Source organism: Globicephala melas, chromosome 3, assembly GCF_963455315.2.
Source record: "Globicephala melas chromosome 3, mGloMel1.2, whole genome shotgun sequence".
Classification (NCBI taxonomy): Eukaryota; Metazoa; Chordata; class Mammalia; order Artiodactyla; family Delphinidae; genus Globicephala; species Globicephala melas.
Genome location: NC_083316.1, coordinates 112978882 through 113001655, shown reverse-complemented (window position 1 = coordinate 113001655; position 22774 = coordinate 112978882). Strand labels below are relative to the sequence as shown.

Sequence of the window (22774 nt, the reverse complement as noted above, 5' to 3'; positions counted from 1 at the left end):
TAAAATTACCTCATAATAGCCTGGGAAGCCTCTGTGGATGCGCTGCCCTCCTGTTGTCCTGCGTCCTCTCTGGAGGTGGCCTTGGGCATCTGCTGCTCTGGGAGGAGAATGAGCAAGTGGGAGGGGGCAGGTACCACCCATGGGAGTGACGCAGCCAGGACCCCCACCTCCAAGCCTCTCCTCCTGTCTCCAAACCTAGTGACCCCAACCTCCCCAAGGTCAGGAAGGAGGCAAAGGAAATGGTGAGGGAAGCGGAATGTTTTCTCCCATCCCACCTCTCCCGCTCTCCCCTTGAGTGGCAGGGGAAGGGGAGCCTGATGAAAGGAGCCTAAAATCTTTCCGGCGGGGCCTAGGTGTGAGTAGGGAGAGCAGCCACAAGAGGGCGCCCCAGTCCCGAGCAACGCCCATTCTGAGCGGGCTAGAGGAGATGCCACTGGGCCCCAAGGATCACTTACTAGTAACACCAGCTGGATGTGCTGAGTGAGCGCTTGCTGTGTACCAGGCACTGTGCTGAGGGCTCTGCATGCATCAGTCCACTGAACCCTCACAGCAACCCTATGAGGAGGAAGAGGATCAGGTCACAAATTCAGATGCCTTGCGGACAACCTGGGTGGGCCAAACAGGTATGTGCGTGTACATGTGCATATATAAGTGTTTTCTATATGCATACATAGGAGACTTGTGTTTTGTGATATGCAGTATATCTTCAGAGATAAAACTGTTTACTTAACTCTGCTCTAAGAAAAGTGCAGATCAACTGGGGTGATAAACAGAACTGAATTGGTCCCAGCATTGAGGTGGCAGGAAGAGGCCATGACAACCCAGACAGCCATGCCCTACCTAAAGCAGGCACAGACACCAAGCCCAGCTAATTGTTGCCATAAGGAATGCAGGCCCAGTGTTGCCAAATCTTCCCCATTTCTAGAGGGAAAAAAGCCCACATTTGTTGGGCCTTGGCAGCCAAGATGGGTGACCGGAGAAGTTGCCCTGAAATGTGACTCCAACCCAGGCCTTCCTGGCACCAGTACCCAGTGCTCAGCAAGAAGGTAGCAGAGGCGTCCGACAGGGATCGGGGGCACATGTATGTGCAGGGGGCCTTACAGATGTAAACTCTGGTCCAAGAGTTTTCCACCTGGGGTCTATGTGAGGGTCCATGGATGGATTTCAAAGAACCTGCGAATCCTGAAGTGCCCATCAAGTTGTGAGCTTGTCTTTGTGAGGGTGCGTTGTTATGGAGAGAATACCTGCAGCTTTTCTCAAAGGCTCATCCATGCTCCACCCCCCCCCCCCCCAAAAGCCTGCAGATGATGACTGAATCCCTTCAGCAGAATCTCCCGGGTCCCTTGCTAAGTATCGGGGATGAGACACATATGTGTCCAGTGGGGGATAAATCAACTACTCTTCCCACAAAGCACACCAGCCTCCCTGACCAGGGGACAAATGACCAACACTTGTGGAAGATTTCCTTTCCGATCCCTCCCTTATCATCATCAGAATGCTAATAAACATTTCTAAGATGCATTATTCAATTTCCCTATCTGCCTTTTCTACCAGAGGCAGCTGGCAACCCTATTTTTCAAGTCCTGGGGTGATCTTTTCCTATCAAACCCAAGTCTCCAATTTGCCCCTTAAGGAGATAAAGGAAAACAAGTCCCACTAAGTAACTGAAAACTGGGAACGAAAACTAGCAGCGCCCGTTAGGCCCTGGCTGCCACATCTGGGGGGGTGACGGTAGTCCAGGAACGGATTCATGGCTGCCAGAGGGTGGTGGAGGCGGGGAGGGACGTCTCTTTCATGGAAAGCTGCTGGAGAGGCCTTGGGACCGAGGGCTGGCAGAGCTGGCAGCCTGGAGCCGGAGGCAGGGGCTTAGTGGTTTTCCAGGCACTGACGACCTCCCTTACTTTCCCCCATTTCCTTGGCTCCTGTGGAATTAGCCAGGCAGGAGAAGCAGTTCTTGGAGAGACGAAACAGGAGACAGAGGAACGGAGTCTGAGAAAGGCACAAGTACAGAGAGGGGGAGGAGAAAGGGCCCAGGCCCCCCCCCAGACTCACACTTCCCAAAGCACCCGATCCGTCCCCTCGCAGCCCTCTACACAACAGTCATTATTTAGTCTGTAACTTTAGTGTATGCTTGTAACCTGTCTCCCAGTGCTGTGGGGCTCCGGAGAGGCGGCCCTGTCCAGGTTTCTGGGTAACCAGTGGTTAAGCGTCAAGGTCTCCAGCGACTTGTCACCTTCCGATGGTTCCTAGTAGGACCTGACAGATCCTAGTAACACTTCCTGGGCAAAAACCCCCAATTAGTATCCAGAGCTATTTCTGAAGCAGGAGAGCTCACACACTTGAGAAAGCACAGCCGGCCTCCTCTGCCCATCACAGAGCACCTCCCTCCGTCCCAAGGGGGCCCAGGAGACAAAACACTGGTCAAAGCAGCCCAGGCCGAAGGAGATTCCCTAACCTGGGTGCGACTCTGCAAATGTTCCTCCCAGCGGCTGCAGGCCTGGGAAGCCCGGGACAGACACCTCCAGGTCTGCTTGCCTCAGGGAGACTGAGACACCTTGTCCCACTCAGGAGCTCAGCCTCCGTTGTCTGGTTAAAAATAAGCAGCCTCACGGCCTGTCGCTCCTGAAAGCACTCATTAATGCTTCTGTAAAGGGTAGAGCCTGAGGCTCTGGGGGGCTGACAGGAATTAGGAGTTTTGATCCCGCTGTGGCAGGCAGGCCACGCCCCATTCTATGTTTATCCCATCCCTTCCTCTTATCCCTTGAAGGGTGATCTACTAGCGAGAAGGGACTCCAGGAGAAGCACGCGGACCTCAATCAACCCAGGCTGGTTAACCAGGCAGCAAACCCCCTTCCGCCCTCTCTGCAGACACAGCAAGCTTCCGAGGTTCCCCAGCCTCGAAGCAGAGGCCGCCTGGCTGGCTCTTCCTAGGTAAAGGAGCCGGGTTTCTCCCTCTGCTTTCCCACCGGTCAAGCCACAGGGATGTCCCAGGCCCTTTACCTCAGGGAAAAAATGACAGAGACGCAGGGAAAAAAGAAAGGTGTCTAGATCTTAGGTTCCCAAAGGCCTGAGTCTTTAAAGAAGAGAGAGGATTGAGGAAAGAATCAAAACGTTTGAGAGAAGCGGTGTTTGAGGAGCTAGGGCTCTCCCCTACCCAGCCCTGCTTCCCTCAGAGGGGGCAGGAGAGGGATGGAGGGGAGGGCCTGAGAGCTGAGAGGCCAAGGCAGCCTGGCCCTGCCTGTGGAGGAACAGTGCTCAGGGCCATAGAGTTGGGACCACAGCTGGAAGACCAGGTCCTCACCCAGCCGCCCTCCGTAGGCATCCAGGGAGGCAGGAGCAGGAGGGGGAAGGATGGGGCTCCCCGGAGCAAGCGGGACAGGCATGGAGGGCACTCTCATTACAGTACGATTAAAAAGTACGGATTCCACGTCCTCAGAGTGTCTGCATCAGGAATAACTGGGCCCAACGAGCCCATCAGCTGTGCCCACTGACAGACGAGGCCGTGGGTCCCGTGGCACTGACCCCACACGCTCCCAGGCCAGCGGCCTGCCGTCCCAGCAGTGCGCTGGGGAAGCAGAAGGCCAGAGAAGGCCTCGTATATGCAAATAAAAGCACGCCAGGACTCGTTCAGGTGTCTGAGTGCAGACTCAACACTCACAGGGTAGATAGCACTGCTAACTGTGCCGCTTCCACCCAACCACCTCCAGGGCCCTGTGTGCTCGTGGATAAAGCAGATGAAGGCAGGGCAGGCAGGAGTGGAGTGGGGGAGGGCACGAGCGTGCAGGCTTTGTAGTGGCTGTGACCCCTCTTTGGCTGGAAACAGATCTCACCCCAACCGCAACACAACCTACCAGAGTACCCCATGCCCCTGAAACCAACACAGCCCCAAGCCGGGTGATCACATGCCTGCCCTGAGATATCTATGCACACACTGAGAAAGAGAGATCTTTTTTTCCAGTAGGGTTGCTGCACAGGGGAATGTGAATCTGGGACACCAGTAGACCCCTCCCTGCCACACAGACAGGCTGTCTGCAAATGAGGTCACAGATGAGAAATTAAGGAGAGGGAAGAAGTAAAGGTTAGAGGGGAGTGGGGAGAGGAGAAAAAAAGAGGGAGAGGGAAGAGAGGAAAGGTGGAGAGGGGAGCTGTGCCACATTCTCACCCCTGATACCCTTCTTCCTGAAGCTCTTCCTACATCTGAGGAACTGTTCCAGAAGCCTTCTCAGCTTTGCTGCCAGATAAAGTCTCATGTTTGTTGATGCTAGTTTCCACTGGGTTTCTGGATGTCATTTACATCCTCAGAATCCTGATGAACACAAATGACTCCAGGACTTATTTGCCCCATCCTCCCCCTGGGGCTGTTTTGCATTTCTGTAGTTAGAGGAGCAAGGGCCAGAAACTGTCAGGGTTATTCTTCTTGAGACTCTAAAGAAGACACGGTGGGTGATGGTATCAGTCTGGTTAAACTGTTCAAGAGTGAATCCACAAGACGCTGGACATACTGGCTGCTCTGGGGCCCAGGTGATGGGTGCAGCTCAGGACCGGGAGAGGATCCAGAACTGGCACCCTGGGCACTTCTGTGATGGACAGTGGCCCCAGTGAGGCACCTCTCAACAGCTTTGCCGGCAGTTAGTAGCGGGGAGACCAAGGGGGGCCAAAGCAGAAAGCGGGACGAGGCAGCGGGCATAGTGACTACAGTTATCACCCTTGTTTGGGGGGCTAACCACTCAGAAACCCCCAAAATAACCAGCAAAGAGTTTGAGGATAACCAATTTCTGGCTGACGAGGTTCCTGCTCTAAGGAGGAAATGTAGCCTTACTTGCAGGTGCAGGCTGGTGAAGTGGACTATTCAGGTTACATAAGTAACGATACAACTCAATACTGGATTTGGAGGACTTGTGCTGCTATCGGTGAGCTTAGGTCGTTGAGAGTAGAATGAATCCCAGCAGCTGTACCAGAGACTCATAGGGTTTTCAGACTGGTGGTGCTGGGGGAGCAGTGACCACCCCAGACCGGAGCTGGGTCAGTCTCCTCAAGGGAGGAAGCAACTCCTGATCACTTCAAGGGTACAACAGAACAGAGCCCCAGGGTTTCACTCTCAGCTCCAATCAATCACAAGACAGACATCCCCGCAAACCACAGCCTCGGGTGGCTCCCCAGCCTGCAGAACTAAATTAGAAGCCCCCAAGGCCTGTGGAGCCCGGCTGAAGGTGAATGTTCTGAGAGCCGAGCTGCTTTTTCAGACACGTCTTCACGTAAAGATGCTCACAGCATCATCGCTGTCTGTCACAAGAAGCATGAACAGAATGTGTATTCTGAGCCTCAGCAAAGGCCATGGGGCTGGGGGGCCAGAGTGTCTCATGATGTCCCCCTCCAAAGACACACGGACGTGGTTCCTGCGCCCTGGGACTTCCGAGCCTCCAGGTGAATGGCAGCGACTCAGAGGTGAGTGATTCCCATTGTGCTGAGGCTGCAGCGAGAGGCTGGTACAGATCAGTATTCTAGTCACTCTGGACACATCCTCAATTTTTCTCCCAAAGGGTAGAAATACCATTTTGCTGATTCTTAAAGACCCTCCAGTCTGTCCTCTCCCTGCATACATACATATGACATGAAAGATTCAGCCTGAGGTGAAACAGAAGGGACCTCTTCCAGAAAACGGAGCCGAAGGTTTGAGACAAAAGCCCAGATGTGTGAGGAAACCAAGGGAACTGTCACTCCCCACACAGCCCAGGTGCACATCTACCCACAGGGCCCCGGGCCAGGTGCCCGCAGCTCTGAAGAGACCCGAGGCCACGCCAAGACCCCGCTGGTCACCCCCGGTGCCCACCACTTGGTCAGAGACATGAGGAGAGGGGTTTGGAGGTGAGAATGAGCTCTGGCTCCCAGCACTCTCCAGCCAGAGGAGGCAGGGCCCCCCACACGCTGTCACACGGGTCCCCTGGCGGCAGAGACCTGAGGCAACCCAAGCAAACGTGAAGAGTGACAAGGTCTGTGGCACCATCTTCATGGAGCCTGTGCAGGGGCTCCCACAGGCCTCTGCGGAGGCCACCCCCTGAAAGAGAAGACCAGAACTGACATGCAAGAGGCAGCATGCGTGTGCAGCTGTGCTACTGCAGAAAGTAACAGAGAAACTGCTTACCTGTCAGGCCTCTGAGTCTCCTCTGTACAGGCTGTGGTCGCCCAGGGACAGAAGCCACCGTTGGCACAGAGCAGAGGAGCGGGGGTCTCTGGAACTTCCCCAAGTCACACCCCAGGCCTCCAAGCCCAGCAACACTGGTGCCAGTGGAAAGAGAGCAGGTAAACACAAGCCTGGCTGCTGCCCTCTTCTATGATGTACGGGGGTGACTTCCCAAGAAAGAAAGTGAGGTTGTGGGGAATTAGCACATCAGGGGCCCCCAGAACGCATGCCTCTGCGGCCGCCTGCCTTTGCTTCTTCTCCTCCCACGTGGACGCTAGGCTTGGTCCTGTGACTCGGGGGGTCCGGCTGAGCACCAGCAGCGGCTCCGTAAGCAGGGGCTCGTCCTCGTGGTAGGCGGCTGCTACGTCGTGGAGGAGCTCGGCTGCACAACTCACTGTGCAGACGCCGTGTGGAGAGAAACCTGGGAGGGTGAGAAGCCTCTGGTCCTTTCCAGTGGAGCCAAGCTCCCAACTGAGAGCAGGCTCGGCAGCGGGTCAGCCGCGGGGAGCAGAACCGCCCAGCTGAAGCCTGTCAACCACGGAATCACGGGAAACAATAGAGTGTTGTTTTAAGACTAAGTTTGGAGATGGCGTCTCACCCAAGCGGTAGATAACTCAAACAAAGGAACCAAAGCATGGTCCCCCCACCAGAGGAGAGGAATCTTACCCATTCACCCCAAGAGAATGACTTACTCCTGGGGCCTCAATCAACAGCCCAAGAACACAAGTCAGTAAGTGTTAATGAAGCCACAGTGTGGGCTCCCATCTACCCAGGTCAGCTTTGCTCCACCTGGGAAGAAATCCTGTTTCTGTCCACCAACAGAAACCAACAACACCGCTCTGGCCATCTTGTGGAAGGAGGCAGGCTTTGCTGAACAAGCTGAATGCAGCCAGTCAGCGAAGCCAAGCCCTCGGCTGGGAGTGGTTAAGTAGATTTGTGAGATTTTTAATAAGCGTGGTGGACAGTACAGAGGCGATGTCACAAGACAGTCAGTGAATCGTTGCCTAGCGGGCACAGATAACCTTCCCTTCGATTCCCAGCCTTACAGCTCTCAGAGCACTTTCACATCCCTTATCTCACTTAATTCAAACAACAACCCAGCCAGGTGGGCAGGGCAGGATTTGTTATCCTCTTTGCATAGAAAAGAGCTTATGCGATGCAAGGGTCCCATTGAGTGGAAGTTCAACCCCCGGGGCCCCTGAGCCTGGTGAACGGGACTGGGTGCAGGGTGGGTGCCCATGAACACAGGTGAATGGGAGGGGTGCCCTTCGGCTGGACAACATGTGTAGAAGCCCTGTCCTGGGAGGCAGCCTGGGGCAGGAGGGACAAGTCTTTCAGGGCATTTCTCAGTGCAGTCCTAGGACTCCCTGCCTCAGAATCCCTGGGGACACTTGCTGATACTGTAGATTGCCAGACAGGGAGTGAGCCTAGGAATCTATATTTTAAGATGCTCCTGAGGGTCGACTGTATTTGGACACCATTGCTACAGAAGCCCCGTTGCCAAACAGTATAGTTATCAAGTTGCTTGACTGATGGGCACTCGTGGTCTAGCGCTCTTGCTAGCTCTCTTGTCTTCACCAAGGTGAAGTTTTGGAAGGATGTGTAACATTTGGACATGTAGAAAAGATGGGGCATAAAGAATTGGAGGCACTCAGAAAAAAAGTAGGGATGGGCAGTTCAACCCCACTCTATCCTATGTTGCATAACCATTATCAAACAGCATCATTATGAAGTGAAAACACAGTAAAGGGACTGGAAACACTAACAGGGGCTGGGTAATAACATTCTCCAGGGATGGCCTTGTTTGGATTTGGTGTCCTGTTTCTTGGAGGTGAGGAAATGTCATGCCTGCACGGGGGCACAGGCAGAGAGATGCCTCTGTCCTGCGAGCTTAGGGCTCACCTAGAGTCAGAGAGCAGATCCCTGAGCAGACAACCTGCCCCAGTGAGGACAGCAAGTTTCCTGGATGTCCTGGGAGGGACCCCTCATCCCTCCATCTCCTCCATCCCCATGCAGGCGGGTTCTGCCAACAGAAATGGCAGGGAGAACGCTCCAAGCTCCCACCAGGCTGAGCAAGTTGGTTGGGGGGCGGGGGGAGGTCCACTTCTCTTCCCACCACAACTAATTGGGGGAGGGAGGGAGAGCGGGGAAAGACACACGGCTGAGATCCGTTTTTTATTTTTATCACCCTTTCCGACTCTTTGTGATAGAATCTGAGCCACTTCTGTTGTGTATCAGGAAGAAATGTGCTGCTTAAGTGTGTTTGTGATTAGACCCAGGTAATTCGGTCTTTAATAATCAGCACGTTTCTCCCTCCAGCTCACTAAGCCCTGCTCCGGCCACCGCTCTATTTTCAACCCGGCCCCCCTCCCAGGCAGGGATGCCTTAAAGGGGCCCACTGGCTTAGCATCTTCTCCCTTTCTCTCCAAATGGCCTGACTGGCCCACATGGGCCTTCTCGAGCAAGGGCTCTGAGGGGCCCGAGCAGCAGATTCTGGGAAAGGGTGTCATTTGGGAGTCTGGACAGTGGAAAGGCCCAGCCCACTCACCCTCTGGCTCAGCAGAGCCCAGCCTAGACCCTCCTACCTGGGGGGGAGGAGAGACAATCTCCCCAACGCCAAAAATGATAAGAGTATCTCTTCCACCCTGGCTGTCCTCTCAAGTGGGTGCAGAGAGGACAGGAAAGTGTCCTTGGTGACGGTGTTGTCGGTGTCATCATGACTCCAGGACTCCTGACTAGGGCCGCTACCTTCCTGGGCTCCAGCCCCACCTTCAGCCAGTGCCTGCCAGGTTGGGGCAGGGAGGAGGCTCAGAGGGGCTGAAGGAAGCGTGACGGATGAGGCACTTAAGGAACGAGGACCCCAGAGAGGGGAGAGAGATAAAAAAGCAAATTACAGTTTTTAAAACATTATTATTCTCATTTAAATAAGCAAACATGGTCACTGGAAAAATTTTCAAAAACCTCAGCACTCAAAAAGGAGAAAAAGAAAATTGCCCTTAATCCTACCATGCAGAGATCATTATTAGGAGGTATTTACTTATGGTTTTCTTTGCATATTATATCAGTCTTAATCCACAACCACAAGTGGGTAAGAAATGTCCCGCTACTTTTCCATGAGTCGATTTCTGCAAGGATCCTGCCCCTGAAGTGGTAGAAATCTCAGTTCCGAGTCCCCACACCTACTTTCCTGGCCCTGAGCTAAATTCTGCGGACTGAAGGTGGGTGGTCCTCCCTGCACCGGTGTCCACCACCGCTGTTCTCTCTGCTTCTGAAAGGTCAGCCCTGCAAGCCCCTGCCACACAGACCCTCATTCCCATCCAAAAGACGTCCTGAGGCACGTCCTGCCACTCTCATGGCCTCCTTGGAGCACTGGCACAGAAGCCCTCCTCTGTCTCCCAACCGCTGTAGAGCCAGAGGAAGCTAGCTGTGCCCCCTCCCCTGGCACTTCCACATATGCTAAGCTGAGCTTGCAGGAGTTATTCTGCCACCTCGCACCCGGTGGGGCTGGGGGAGCCATCCACACTCTGGGGGCTTCTGCCTCCCTAGGGCTCTACCCAAGAAAGCTATCTATTATCTCCCTCCGCACCCTGTTCCCCAAAACCCTCTGCGTTTCTGTTCTCCGTTCCAAGGCAGAGAGCCCCTGCACTCCCTTCTCAGGGACCCACCAGCATCTAAGGTCGCCTCGTCTTCCCACCAGCTCTCTTCTCCTCACCTCCCTCCCGGCCCTGCCCCCAAATCAGGGAGATCTCTTCTAAGGGCTACCACATAAGGTTAAGCAGTGTGTGCACTGCACAAATATGGCCTGCTATGGGGTAGGGCACAACCAGAGGCTAAAATCTGCCCTTGCCCTGGCAAGCAGAAAGGCACCTTCTCACAATTCACCCACAGGTGCCATATGTGCCAGCCATGGCCCTGCCCTCACTCATCATGTCTTGTTCCAAACTTTATACCAAGGCCTAGACTTTTGATACTCAAAAACCAGTAATTTGACTCCTTTGTTAAATCTGTCATCCCTTCCCTGAGGCAGTTAATGTTGGGCAGTCTGACTGCCGTCTGCCTGCAAGCAAGGATCACAGGTGTCAGGGCACGCAGGAGGATGCCTTGGTCAGTGCTTGAGGACATATCTCACACACACACACACACACACACACACACACAAACACGCATGTGCACTCCCAGCTCCAAATGCTAGATTCAAATCTTCAGGGTTGAGACAGAACCTGCATTTTAAAAGCTCCCAGGTGATTGTGAAGGGGTTTGGGGAGAACGGGTACCATAAGGGGAAACAGACCCAGTCCCTGGAGAACACTACCCCACGGCTCAGCAACCCTTGTGGGGCAGTGCAGGACACTCCCTTACTTGCCCGGGCCGGTGAACTCAGGACCCCACCGGGCTGGATGGGGGACTGTCATTTCTCAAATGCCCTTAACACTCCCATGCATCTTCCTGTTTTCCCTCTTTGGTTGCAGTTGAGATGTTGAGAAAATCCACTCAACACTGTATCTGGGGGAGTGTCATTTTAAAGGCTTTCTCAAAGAAGGACCAGATGATTCCCAGTCATCCAGCCCACTTCTCCCATCCAGCAGAGACAGCCTGCAGGCAGCCTCCTTAGGGAGTGGTGGGAAAAGCCCCTTCCCCAGCAGTACTGAGGTGCAGGGACCACGCATGACTCTCCAGAAGAAACCTTCTCAGATGGAGACCCCCTAACTTCTGACCTGGGAGCCTGAGCCCCAGGGGAGGAACAGGCCAAACTTCTTGTGCCTCAGCATCAAATGGCAATGCTAATGTAGTTTCTAATTTAGGTTTGAAAATGCCACTTAAAGGACAGCTTCAGTTCTCTCACTTAAAACTTTTTTTTAAATAATCACATTTCCTCATGAATCAGGCCATGGGCATATTTGTCCCTCCCTCCCTGTGAAGAACTGACAGAGCAAAAAGGACATTCTCTCAGGTTTCTTCATGTGAATCAGCACATTCTTTAGCACCAATGTGCTGCTTCTTCAGTCAGGGGGTCTTTCTCCGGCCTGTCCCCACATCCATGGTCCCGTCTGCTCGTAGCCTCTGACCAGGATCCGGACCCTGTCACTCCCCGTGCTAAATAACCAGCCAGGCTGAAAGGGGGAGTACAATGCGAGCCCACGTGCTGACGTCTGGACATTCCAACCCGTCTCAATGTCCTGTCAAACCCCTAGCAGAGGATGGAAGACTGAAACTAAATCGTTACTGCTTGCCTGCAGGGTTTGCTCCAGGATGACGTTCATTGTCTCCTTTACCCTTGTTTATATTTTCTCAGTAATGACCAAATACTACTTTTACAACAGAATAAAAATCAAGGGGAATGAGTTTCATTTTAGAAAGGTCAGTGGGAGCCACCGTAGGTCACTGACTCGGACAGTGACCTAAGGATAACAGGTTCCCTCTGGCAGAGGAACATGTTCAGGATGGATCCAGCTGGGTTTACGGTTCACATTGACCTGTCATGTGTTTATAAAATTTGCAAAAGCAACAGCTAAGACTATTGTTTTCCACTACAAATTCCCCCATCACACTTTTCCTCAGGTTGGGTGGCGCTGAAGGAAACGTGGAAACTCGGGCAATCCAGCTGAGAGGAGGCCAAGCTGGAGATACATTTCCTCCAAGTGTTAGTGCGTGTAACTAAGTGGTTTCCAGTTACTTTAGAGGTAAGGTACCGCCAGCCCTCCACTGGGGATCCCAGGAAAACTCCCACCACTTCAGCTCACAGGTGTCAGGACACGAAGGTGCAGGGTCAGAGCGGGGACCAGATATGGAGTTGTCACCAAACACCGGTACCGAGGAATGTGATGATGGAAGGGAACTGTGGTTTGAATCGTATGGCCCCAGAAGCCAGTCTGGATTGTCTTCCTGGACTTTGGATCTTGGTCAGCTTTTTCATTTATTTTGATTCTTTCTCATTCTAAATAATTATTTACATTAAAACCTAATTTGGGGGCTTGCCTGGTGGCGCAGTGGTTGAGAGTCCGCCTGCCGATGCAGGGGACACGGGTTCGTGCCCCGGTCCAGGAAGATCCCACGTGCCGTGGAGCGGCTGGGCCCGTGAGCCATGGCCGCTGAGCCTGCGCGTCTGGAGCCTGTGCTCCGCAACGGGAGAGGCCACAACAGTGAGAGGCCCGCGTACCGCAAAAAAACAAAAAAAACAAAAAAACCTAATATTGTGCTGTTGTTCTCAGAGAGGGCCCCTGAGATGCAGAAGCTGCAGGCTCCACAAAACCTGCATCTGCCCCTAAGGATGGACCACAGAGCACAGGGCAGGGCAGCGGGCTCAGCACCTGGGCCGTAGTAGCCCCCGCGGCAATGCCGACGGCAATGAGAGGACACACGTGAACTTTATACCACTGACCACAAAAACAAAGCACTGGCTTTGAGGGGGTCTGGCTGGGACCCAGGGCTCTGACCTTAGCCCAGACTCAGAACCCAAGGGTGCAACTCTCACCCTTGGAAGACTCTGAATCTGAGGCACCCAGTCAAAGCCATCAGTAAATAGCTGGAGACTGTCGGGGGGCGAGGCCAGAGAGGAAAGGTTACCAGGGGCTGGGGGCAAGGAGGGGGGCTTCTGAGGAGAGGTGAGTCTGGCTAGGATTTCAACCCCTGGCAGCTGTCCCTTCCTTCAGGCCTCAAGAGCCCCATGTGAAAGGTCACCAGTCCCAGCAGGGGACAGATGATGCTACTCTTGACCACGCTCTGAGCCCAACTCCGCAAAGCTGCATACATCCTGCCTGACGGGGCTCTTCTGACAGGCCGCCCACTGGCCTGCATGAGACATTTTTAGCTTGTGGTGCTTCCTACCAAGTCCTTCCAAGCCCTCTCCTCTTAGAGGTGTCAGACCCGCACTGTTACCTGGAGGCTCTCCCAGTGTACTCCAGCTCCCACACCTTTTATCCTCAACAGGCATTTCTACCAGTAAATCTCTTGCATGTGCTTCTCAGAGGATCCAGACTGACACAGGACCAAACTGGATTTTTCCTCTTGCCATCATCAGAATAATTAAAGCTGATTATGAGACATTAACTTTCGCATTGTGTGATTCGATGATGTTTAATGCCGTACCCACGTGCCATCTAAAATAATCTTGCATGCCACTTGATGTATGCGTACCAAACCTTAGGCAATTCAATCCAAAAAGAGCCAGCTCTTCCTGAGTGAGTTCCTTTGCCCTGGCCTCACCACCAAGCCCCAGACCTTTGCATGAAGTAGTTCTCCAACATGCCACAGATGGGGTGGGTTGGGGGGCCTCTTAATTGACTGAACGTACCCCCACCCTGCCTTGCTGCCGGTCACCACTTCTGGGCCCCAGGCATCCCCTCTGGCTCTCAGTGTCCCTCCAAGTGTAACCTCACAGGCCAGGTACCCCCTGCCTTGATACAGGGACCAGAGGGCCCCAGCCAGAAGGCCAGGTACCCCTGAGCCTGGCTACTAATCTCAAGCAACAGTCCTGTTCCTTTTGGCATAGGCTGGCTCCATGCCAGCTTCAGCCTACATCCCACTCTTGGCCAGAGCAGTGGCCTGTTCCTTAGTGTGCAATGACCCTACTCTGACTCCACCCAACACCCGGTCAGGCCCAGGCAGCAGCAGGAGTGCAGGTTCACCTTCACGCAAACCCCTGTCCTTCCCACAGGAGGCTAGGTGATGGCGCCCAGGGGTGGCAATATGTCTCAGCAGCCTGCAAGCCTTGTGTCACTGGAACCCACTTGGCTGGAGGCCACACAGCCAGAGGGACTCAGAAAGGCAGGCGAGGTCACATGTCACTGAAACCAAAGAGAAGGATGTTGAGGCACTAACCAGTGAGACTTTGTCCAAAAAATGTCCAGAGTCACCCCATCACCAGAGACAGAGCCAGCACCCACAGCCTGCACACCCAGGTCCCAGGCAGCCCGTGAATCATGTCACTGACCCTTCATCTCACCCCCTGACCTTAAGAGACCCACAGGCCCGTGGGATCAGAGGACAGAGGTGGAGATGCCCTTTCTGGGATTGGAGACCTTTTGTGAGCTCTTTCCTTCCAGAACCGTCTCTCCCTCATACCCCACCCTTTCTCCAGTTTTCCTGTTTCACAAACCAGACTGCAACCCCTCGAAAGCCCTGGCATGACCATTCTCCAAACCCACTGCTGTCTGCTTCCATTTGGAAAATCACTTCATTTCAGAGCCTGGGCTTGGCCTACTTGCTATTCAGTTCTTAAAATGGACATTCTAAAATGCAACCTTCAGTCACAAATCACTATGGTTGCCAAAGCCATCTGTACCAAACAAAAACGAAAACAAACAACACAAAACCAAAAACACACACAAACCCAAACAAAACAAAACAAAAACATTGCCAAGGGCGATGGTTACCATAAAAGTCTGCAAGCAAGGGCACCACCAGCGTTCACAGAGGATGCGGAGACCACTCCACTCCAGCGGTTAAATACTCACAGTACACAGGGAAACCAACACCAGCAGCAATGAACTCCAACCTCAGACAGCAACACTTCACCCTTGATCTTCACCCCAGCCTCTTGGTGATGCTGAGTGCTTTAATAATAATTCCCCTAGTGAGCAGAAGAAATAAAAATAGCTTTACCAGGCACCAAGGACCGGTGCAGCAGTTTATGAAATCCTGGGGCTGTAATGCTTGCAGTCTCCCAAGTTTCCATTTAACAGCTAACGAATGGCCCCATCGCAGCAGGAAAGGCACCCTTGCCTCGCCTCTCTTGGTCTCTCCGCAGACAGGCCAGCAGGGAGGGAGCGTGTGTCACTCAGCGACCACGTAATGGGGAAGAGGTCCCGCAGGGATCCCAGCCCTGTGACCTCTGCCTGTCAAAGCCAACCTCCAAGGCCCTTTATAATCTTTCCCGAGACTTAAATGTATGGGTACACAAAGCTTCCTAATGGAAGGTCTCTCTGGCTTGTGTAAAGAGCTGTGTAAACTTCATCTCTGCATTTACTCAGCACCAACCTTGTTTAATTTCCTGCCTGGGGATGTTCAGGGAACGTGACCATCCTCTCTGAACATCTTTTGGAAAAGAAACAGTGCCCTCCCACTTTGGGACCAAAGGACCCCCTAAAAAGGGCAAGATACCTCCTCCAACTTTACCAACAGGAAAGACGGTTTGACCACACTCTCTGTTAAGTTTCTCACTAGCAAAAGCAGCTTAAGACTGAGTAGATGAGAACAGACTGCCAAGTCTGAGGCTCCAGGGCACCCTGACCCAGCCGTGTGACCTTGGCAGGTGACACCAGTCCTCGGGGCTGCAGCTTCCTCCTTGGGAAAATGGAGGTGCCAGCGTGTCTGTCTCACAGGTTGTGAGCAGCAAGTGCTTGGCCTATGGAAAGAGGTGTGAACCGTGGCTACTAGAACTGCTCTAAATTGGAGGTGGCCCACCACCTCCATTGCAGACTCTGGAACCCAATGCCCAGGTTCAAGTCCCAGTTCCTCCATTCACAGGCTGCAAGGTCTGCAAAATGCAAAATGATGATGAAAAGCAGCAGCTCTGACGAAGGAATGCACATTGCCAGGGACCCCAGGTGCAGAGATTTCCCTGCCCCACCAGGAGCAATGGAGCTGCAGTGACCCTCCATCCACACCAAGTCCTCTGCAGACACCCCCTACTCTTTGCCCACTTCCTGAATGATCACAGCACAATTTTGGAAACCAAAATCACTTACCATAAACCCTTACTTTATAGCCCAAAAGGCTGAGGCCTGGCCCAGATTCCACTTAGGACCTCCCAGCTGAGGCACCCAGCCTTCCTGCCACTGCCTGGTTGTCTTACCTGACCTCATGAGCAGGGTGGAGAGGAAGCCGGGGGTCGGCAGGGCCACCATGACTCCCCACACAAACATATGCAGGAAGTTCCAGGCCAAACCACAAACTAAGCTACAAACCAAAAATATTTTGATGTTTTTCTTCATTTTATATTTTTCAGATGGGCACAATCTTTAATGAAAAAGAAAATTTTAATTTTGTTGTACCTTAAAAAACAAACAAAAAACCCAAGACCCAGAGGGTTACTGACAGCAGGGGCTTCACCTGGATAAAATCCCCTCCATCCAATCCACATGCTGCCTCTCCCCTTGGCTGACGGTGTCCCTGAGGAAGCTTCTTCCGGTTTCACATAATGTCCCTGGGATCCTGCTGGCTGAGTAAAATGCTATCCCAAATAGCTCAGGCCTTCAGAGAAAGGGACTCTGCTCCCTGCCTGAGCAGCCCACATCCACGGCTGCTGCATCACTGTTACGTGGAGGCTGTCCTGTGCTAACATGGATAAACCTTGCCCCTCTCGGAGCCAGCTTTCCCATCTGGAAGATGAGAAGTTGGCCTAAGCAGCGGCCGGGCACAGGGGCTCAGGGCCCTATGCCCTTGGAGCACATTGGGCAGCACCCCAGGACCAAGGTGGGCAGATGGGGTCATGCTAAGTCCTGCCAGGTCCCACTCTCCACCTCACACTCACACCCACCCCCATGCTCAGGGAGGCTCCCCACAGGCCTTGTCCATGGAACTGCAGGAAAACACTGAGGAGGGTCTCCGGAGCATTTCTGCACCTCACTTAGCAAGCAGTCAAACCCTCTGTAGGGTCAGGACAGGCCCACAATTCAGTGTTATACAAAGAGCTCGCAGAGGCGTTTCTCCTGGGCTGAGCTGGGCTTTGTGGGAATGCGCTCTGGCCGAGGATGGCCTTGCACACCTTGCTTGCTCTTGTTAAGCCTGTGGGCAGGTGCGAGGTGCAGTGGGGAAGAGGCGAATAACGAACTCATCTTCCCACAGGTTCCTGCAGCCGGTGCTCACCAAGCTCTCCCACATCCTGTACCCCTTGATGGGGGAAGGAGGTGTGGGGGAGGGAGACAACGCTGTGACCTTGGCTGACCCTGTAGGGGTCTCAGAGCTGGGACTAGGGTGAGGACTGAGGTGCCCAGGGTGCAAAATGGAAGGAGGCACACTCCCTCCTGACCCTGCACTTGCAGAACCTTGAGGGCGATTGCCTCCTTGAGCTTCGTGCCAGACCATGACAGTCCAGGGCAGTCAGTGCTTCTTGAAGAGTGCAGGGGCTGCGGTGGCCAGGCCACTGGTTCCCATTCTAATCTGGGGGGCTTGGAAAACTTCGCAAAGGAAGTGAAGAGTGTGGACTCCTGGAAAGGAGACACCCCTTGGTTCTGCTGACTGCTCACCCCTGTCCTGGCCACCAAGCCTTTGCCAGGGCTGCCAAGGGCAGGTGGGCCATTGCCAGCATCACGTCTTCCTCTTGCCCTCTGTGCCTGAGCAGAACAGGCCAAGGGCGCTGATAAAGTGAGCTCATGGTGGGGAAGCACATGTGTCCTCAGCTAGAGAGGAGCCTGGGCCCACGGAACCAGCCCCAGCTTGTCTGGGAGCCCTCTGCCCTTACCCAGGGCCTCCCTGCCCTCCCCAAACTACCCAGTCTTGGGACTTGGAGCCAACCAGGCTGTGCCTGGAAGGAGAATGTCCACAAGAACAAAAACAGGTATCCATGCCTATCTGAGTCTGGTCTCTGAACCGGTTGGCTGTCCATATTGTCTCTATTTTGCGTGTGTCTCTATTCTCAGGTCTGTAATCGTCTCTTTGTCTGTCTTTCCATGACCCTGTGTTTTTCCTCCCTCCCTCTCTGTGTGTCCTTCTGTCCGAGAGTGATGTGAGGCCAGGCGCGGCGGGGGTGGGGTGGGGGGTGGGGTGTGTGTGTGTGTGTGTGTGTGTGTGTGTGTGTGTGTGTGTGTGTGTGCATACCTGTCCTCTCTCGCTCTCATTGGTTCGCAGCCGCTCCCCGGGGACAGCCGCCGCCAGTCCCGCCCCCCTCCAACCCCCCCACCCCCCGCCCTGGACCTGAGCGCGCGGGCCGCCTCAGAGCTCAGTCTCCAGCTCGAGACAGGAGCGCAGCAGCCGAAGCCAGCGGGGACAGGTTCTCCGCACACCCGGCATCTCAACAGGGACTCGAGGCTGCAGAATTGCTCTGAGACTCAGCGGCGGCAGCGCGGGAGGACGCGGAGGACTCCCTGTCTGCGCCCTCTGTGCACTCGGCTTCTGGCGGCGCCCAGCAGGGATCCCGAGCTGCGGCCACACTCACCACTCAGCTTTCGCCGCCGCTGTAGCCCAGGGGCGCCCCGGAGCCCGGAGCTCACCGGAGCTGGGGTCCGAGCTGAGAGGGCGGCCGTAAACCCGGGTCGCTGATTCGGGACCGCGGGTTGCGACGGCGAGAAACCCGAAAAGTCCGGGGGTCGCGGGCGCCGAGCCGTCCAGCTCCGAACCGTGGGGTCCACCATCCCACGGGGAGGGCAGCTGAGCGCGGCTGGCTACAGAGCGGCGGCGGCCCGGGGGCTCCGCGGTTCCGGCGACCCCGCAGGCACCTGGCTCACGGTCAGTCACCCGTAGCGGGAAGAGCAGGGCACGCCATGGAAGCGCGGGGCGGCGCCGGGCGGCGCAAAGCGAAGTGAGGCGGTCGGGCCGGGGTCGGCGGCCCCGCGGGCCATGTACGGCGACGTGTTCAACGCCACGGGCGGCCCCGAAGCGGCGGTAGGCGGCGCGCTGGCCCTGGCAACCACGGTCAAGGCGGAGGGCGCTTTGCCGCTGGAGCTAGCTACCGCGCGCGGGATGCGGGACGGCGCGGCCGCCAAGCCCGACCTGCCTACCTACCTGCTGCTCTTTTTCCTGCTGCTGCTCTCCGTGGCGCTCGTCGTCCTCTTCATCGGCTGCCAGCTGCGCCACTCGGCCTTCGCCGCGCTGCCCCACGACCGCTCGCTGCGGGACGCCCGCGCGCCCTGGAAGATGCGGCCGGTGTAGCGGCGGAGCCAGCCACGCCGGCAGGCGCCCGGTGCCGGTCTCGCCACCAGCAGTCGGTGTGAGCCAGGCAGGGTGCATCTGACGCCCCTGGGAACACTGCGCCCTGACCCCAACACCCTTCCCGCCCTCGAGCAGCACCCTGGGCGTCAAGGGAGTAGGAGGCGTTAGGAGGCTGTAGAAGGTCCCGATCCTCGTGGCCGCAGGGAACTAAGGTTCTGCTTCCCTGGAGGACTCTCTCTTCCCTGGACAGCGGACCCAGCTGAAGGGGTGGGGGGGCGGGCAGGGGGTGCCTTCCTGCAAGACGGCGCTCCTGCCCGTACAAGGGAGCCTTTCTCGCCGCCCGCTGACTTCCCTACTTTGCATACCCAAGGGGCAGGCGCTGTGAGCGCGCAACTACCCGAGCGCGCAGCCAGCCCGGAGCTGCCTGTCCGGAGTCCCCGGCCCTGCAGCCGTCTTCTTACGGCTATTACCACCTCTCCCACTCTTTGCACCGAGAGTCCCACTAGGATCTGAGTGTGAACTCAGCCGGACTTGGGAATGATGGCTCTCGGAAGCTTCGTCCCCTGGGGAAGGAGGGGACTCGAGTTTCAATGGGTCCCGCCCGGGTCTGAGGACCCAGTTTCTCTGCCCGCACGCGCAAAGGGGAAGCCGGTCTAGAGGCGCAGGGTCCCACCTGCAGCACCCTGTGGTCAGGAAATAGTGTCCTCCATCTCCAGAGGCCGCATTTCTACAATAAAACCTCACCGAATTAGACCCAGTGCTGACGACGCTCTGGTCATTGGTTGCGCCACTTGGGAAAGGGGGATAAAGGGCAGGGCGATCCTGAGCTGAGGCTGAGACCCAAGCGCAGCGCGCCTCCCACCTCCCTGTGGCCCAGGTCAGTTTTAATGATGCTTGCTCCTCTCCAGCTCCACCTTTCCCCAGGGTCAGTTACTTGCTCTGGCAAGTGTCTTCTGAGTGGGTCTCAAAGAGGAATTGCTGCCTCATCTGCTGAAAAAAAAAAAATTCCCTCTAATAGGGCTCCATGGAGACCTTCCCTGTGGGGTGGTTCCTCCCACCTGGCATCCACTCCGTCGCTCTCAGAGCCTCTCTGGGCCTGAGCCCTTCCAGGAGCCTTTTCTGGACCAGAACCACCTGGTGAAGGAAGGGCCTGAGGGTCAGGCAATGGGGGCAGCTGCTCAGCACTTCTGCCCAAGGTAGACAGGGAGGCCAGCTCTGGAAAACACAGCAGGAAAGCAATGGATGAATAAGCCCAGCTTGGAGGAGCAGATTTCAAAGAACCTGAGAGGGAATAGAAAGAATTGTGATAACCTTGACCATTTTCAAAGTTAATCTAATTCTAGGGAGAATTCTTTACGGTGGTTTAAAAGTTTCAGGAGTCACCTGGCTCATTAGGACACCGGAGCTTAGAGAATGTTTGACTTAAAGGAGATTTGGTAGATTATCTAATCGAGTAGTTTTAAACCATTTAGGGGTCACTCCGATTTTGAGAATCTGAAGAATACTAAGGACGCCTGTCAGGCAAAATGCATACAGGCACACAATGCTACAAACTTTTTGTGAGGGTTGACACTGAAACCCATCTAAGGACCCCAGCTGAGGCTGGGAAAAGACTTGCTACGGCTCCAGTCTCAGGCTAGGGCTCCTCACCACCACTCCTCCTCAGCCAGTGCCCAAGATCCCCTCCTGCTCCTATCCCATGAAGCAGCAGAGATGAGCAGCTGACAGTTCATCTTGGGCTTGATTACCCATGTCTTGGAGAGCTAACACCAACCAAGCCCTAATGGAGCTAATTCTATGATAACCTCACAGAACAGTTTGGTTTTTGGAAATGTAGCTAAACCTTTCTAGCCTATAGTAATGGTAACTCAGCTAATCCATGTGACCCTTGGTTGCAGAGAAGACAAAATGGAATAAATTTTAAGGAGGTATGAGAGCCCTGGCTGGCATAATGAAATCACACACTGCTGATATGCGGGACCCTCCAGCTTTAGTCTGGGGTCTGTGAGGGGTAAGAGACTAATGTAGAGATAGCGTATTCCGCCTCCACATCTCCCCATGGATAGATCTCAAGGCAGTATGCAGAGTGGTCAGAAGCACAAGCTCTGGAGTCTGTCTGGCTTTAAACCCCAGCTCCACTGCTCACTGGTTGTGTGACCTGTGCAAATTACTTAATCTATCCTAGCCTGTTTCCTTATCTTTGAAATGAGTATTATATCACCTAGCTCTACAGGGTTGAATGTCAAATGATATAATCAGTGTAACATGCTAGCACTCAAATATTAGCTGTTATTGTAACTGAGCCTTAGGCTTGAGGCAGCACTGCCGAAGGGAGAAGCTGACCCACAAACAGGATGTGCTCTCACCACAGCTCTACTGTGACCACAAAAAAATGCGGGGGTGGGGGGGATTATCAGTGGACTTCTGGCTTAGAGGTCATCTGAAGTTCCTGGACCAGAACCAGTTGAAGCCAGAGTGATCCAGGAGGTTCTTGGGATCCCGTAATACAACACTGTCCCAAGGCAGCAAGAGGTTAAAGCTAAAAAATGCTAAGATGGAGATAACTTGGAAACCATCTTTCTGATGTCTCTACAGGGTTTCAGTGGTCTTAGCCACCTCAGCCAAAGGTTTGCCCACTTCAAATGAACAGGTACTTCTGGAAGAAATTCCTAAGGAATTGCACCGTGTAGATCTGGAATCTAGAAACCAAGCAGGGTCAGTATGAAGAACTGGACTAGGGTTCTGCTTTTTGCCAGGGCTGTGACCCTAAATAATTTCATTCTCATCTCTAGGCTAGTGTTAGACTAGTTGAGCAGTAATGGGTCCTTTGTCATGTGGGACCTAGACCCAGATTCTCCTCTGGAAAGGATGTAGCTGAGTTCATGTCTGTCTTCTGCTGATATGCAGGGTAAGTGGACTATAACGTGGTAACTGGACATTTAGATGGGTATCAGGAAGGTCGATCTATGCACACACATCCTCCTGCCCTTTGTTCTTCCACCAAGCCCATGATGTCTTGGAATTACCTTGGAAGGGCTGGGCCTGCAAGCTAAATTGAGGAATAGGACCTATGACACACGTTTTTGGGCTGCTCTTCCATAACCAGTCACTGGGGCAGGAGAGAGGGTTGAGAAGACATTTCTGATGGGGAGTAAGAGGGTGGGTAGTGTGGAAATTAGGGAAGTGGTTAAAGATGCCAGGAACCAGGAGAAGCAGCATAATGTAGAGACCAAGAGCCAGAGTCCTGGAGCCCGGTAACCTGACCTTGGCCATCCACTCCATGCCACGCTCATGCTTCTCGATTTCCGAAAACCTGCTTCCTCATCTGTAAAATGGAGACAATAACAGTACCTGGCTCACGGGATTTTCACCATTGTGGGAGACATTGGAGGTAAGGCGTTCAGCTCATGTTTGACATGTGGTAAGTGCTCGAATGTGAGCTATCCTTATTATTCGCCATCAGGGTGACCATTTCAAAAGTGTTTGCAGCAGCAAAAATAGCAACTGCTTTCCCTCAGTGACTAAAATTCATCACCTTTCCATATAAATTAGACCTTCCTCCAGTCTTCTCCATCTCAGTAAACTGAGCCATCATCTGGTTGCCCAAAGTAAAAAGCACATGGTGGTCATCCTGACCCTGAACTCTTCTTCATCTTCCCATGTGCAGTCCATCCTAGACACCACTCTGCTCCATCTACTCCCCTCCATCTCCACCAACGTGACCTGAATTCAAAGCCCAGCATTCACTTCTGCCTCTCTCCAAAGCACGCGTCCGATCCCAGTATC

At 54.2% G+C, this 22774-nt stretch overlaps 1 protein-coding gene and 1 long non-coding RNA gene across 2 annotated transcripts; one reads left to right on the top strand and one right to left on the bottom strand.

Annotated features, from left to right (window-relative positions):
- Positions 1 to 8: 8 nt before the first annotated feature.
- LOC132597010 (uncharacterized) lies at positions 9 to 7362 on the bottom strand. The gene is made up of 3 exons (XR_009563295.1): positions 6143 to 7362; positions 456 to 555; positions 9 to 97 (listed from the first exon to the last, which is right to left on the bottom strand). It is a non-coding gene; the product is annotated as an uncharacterized lncRNA (long non-coding RNA).
- A 10671-nt stretch (positions 7363 to 18033) lies between these two features.
- On the top strand, positions 18034 to 19736 carry SMIM32 (small integral membrane protein 32). Its single transcript, XM_030869545.2, has one exon. It carries the CDS (start codon positions 18677 to 18679, stop codon positions 18986 to 18988), a length of 312 nt encoding a protein of 103 aa, XP_030725405.1. The 5' UTR covers positions 18034 to 18676; the 3' UTR covers positions 18989 to 19736.
- Positions 19737 to 22774: the final 3038 nt, after the last annotated feature.

Excerpts from the sequence above, each read along its gene's own strand:
- SMIM32 (XM_030869545.2), top strand. The coding sequence starts at position 18,677 with ATGTACGGCGACGTGTTCAACGCCACGGGCGGCCCCGAAGCGGCGGTA.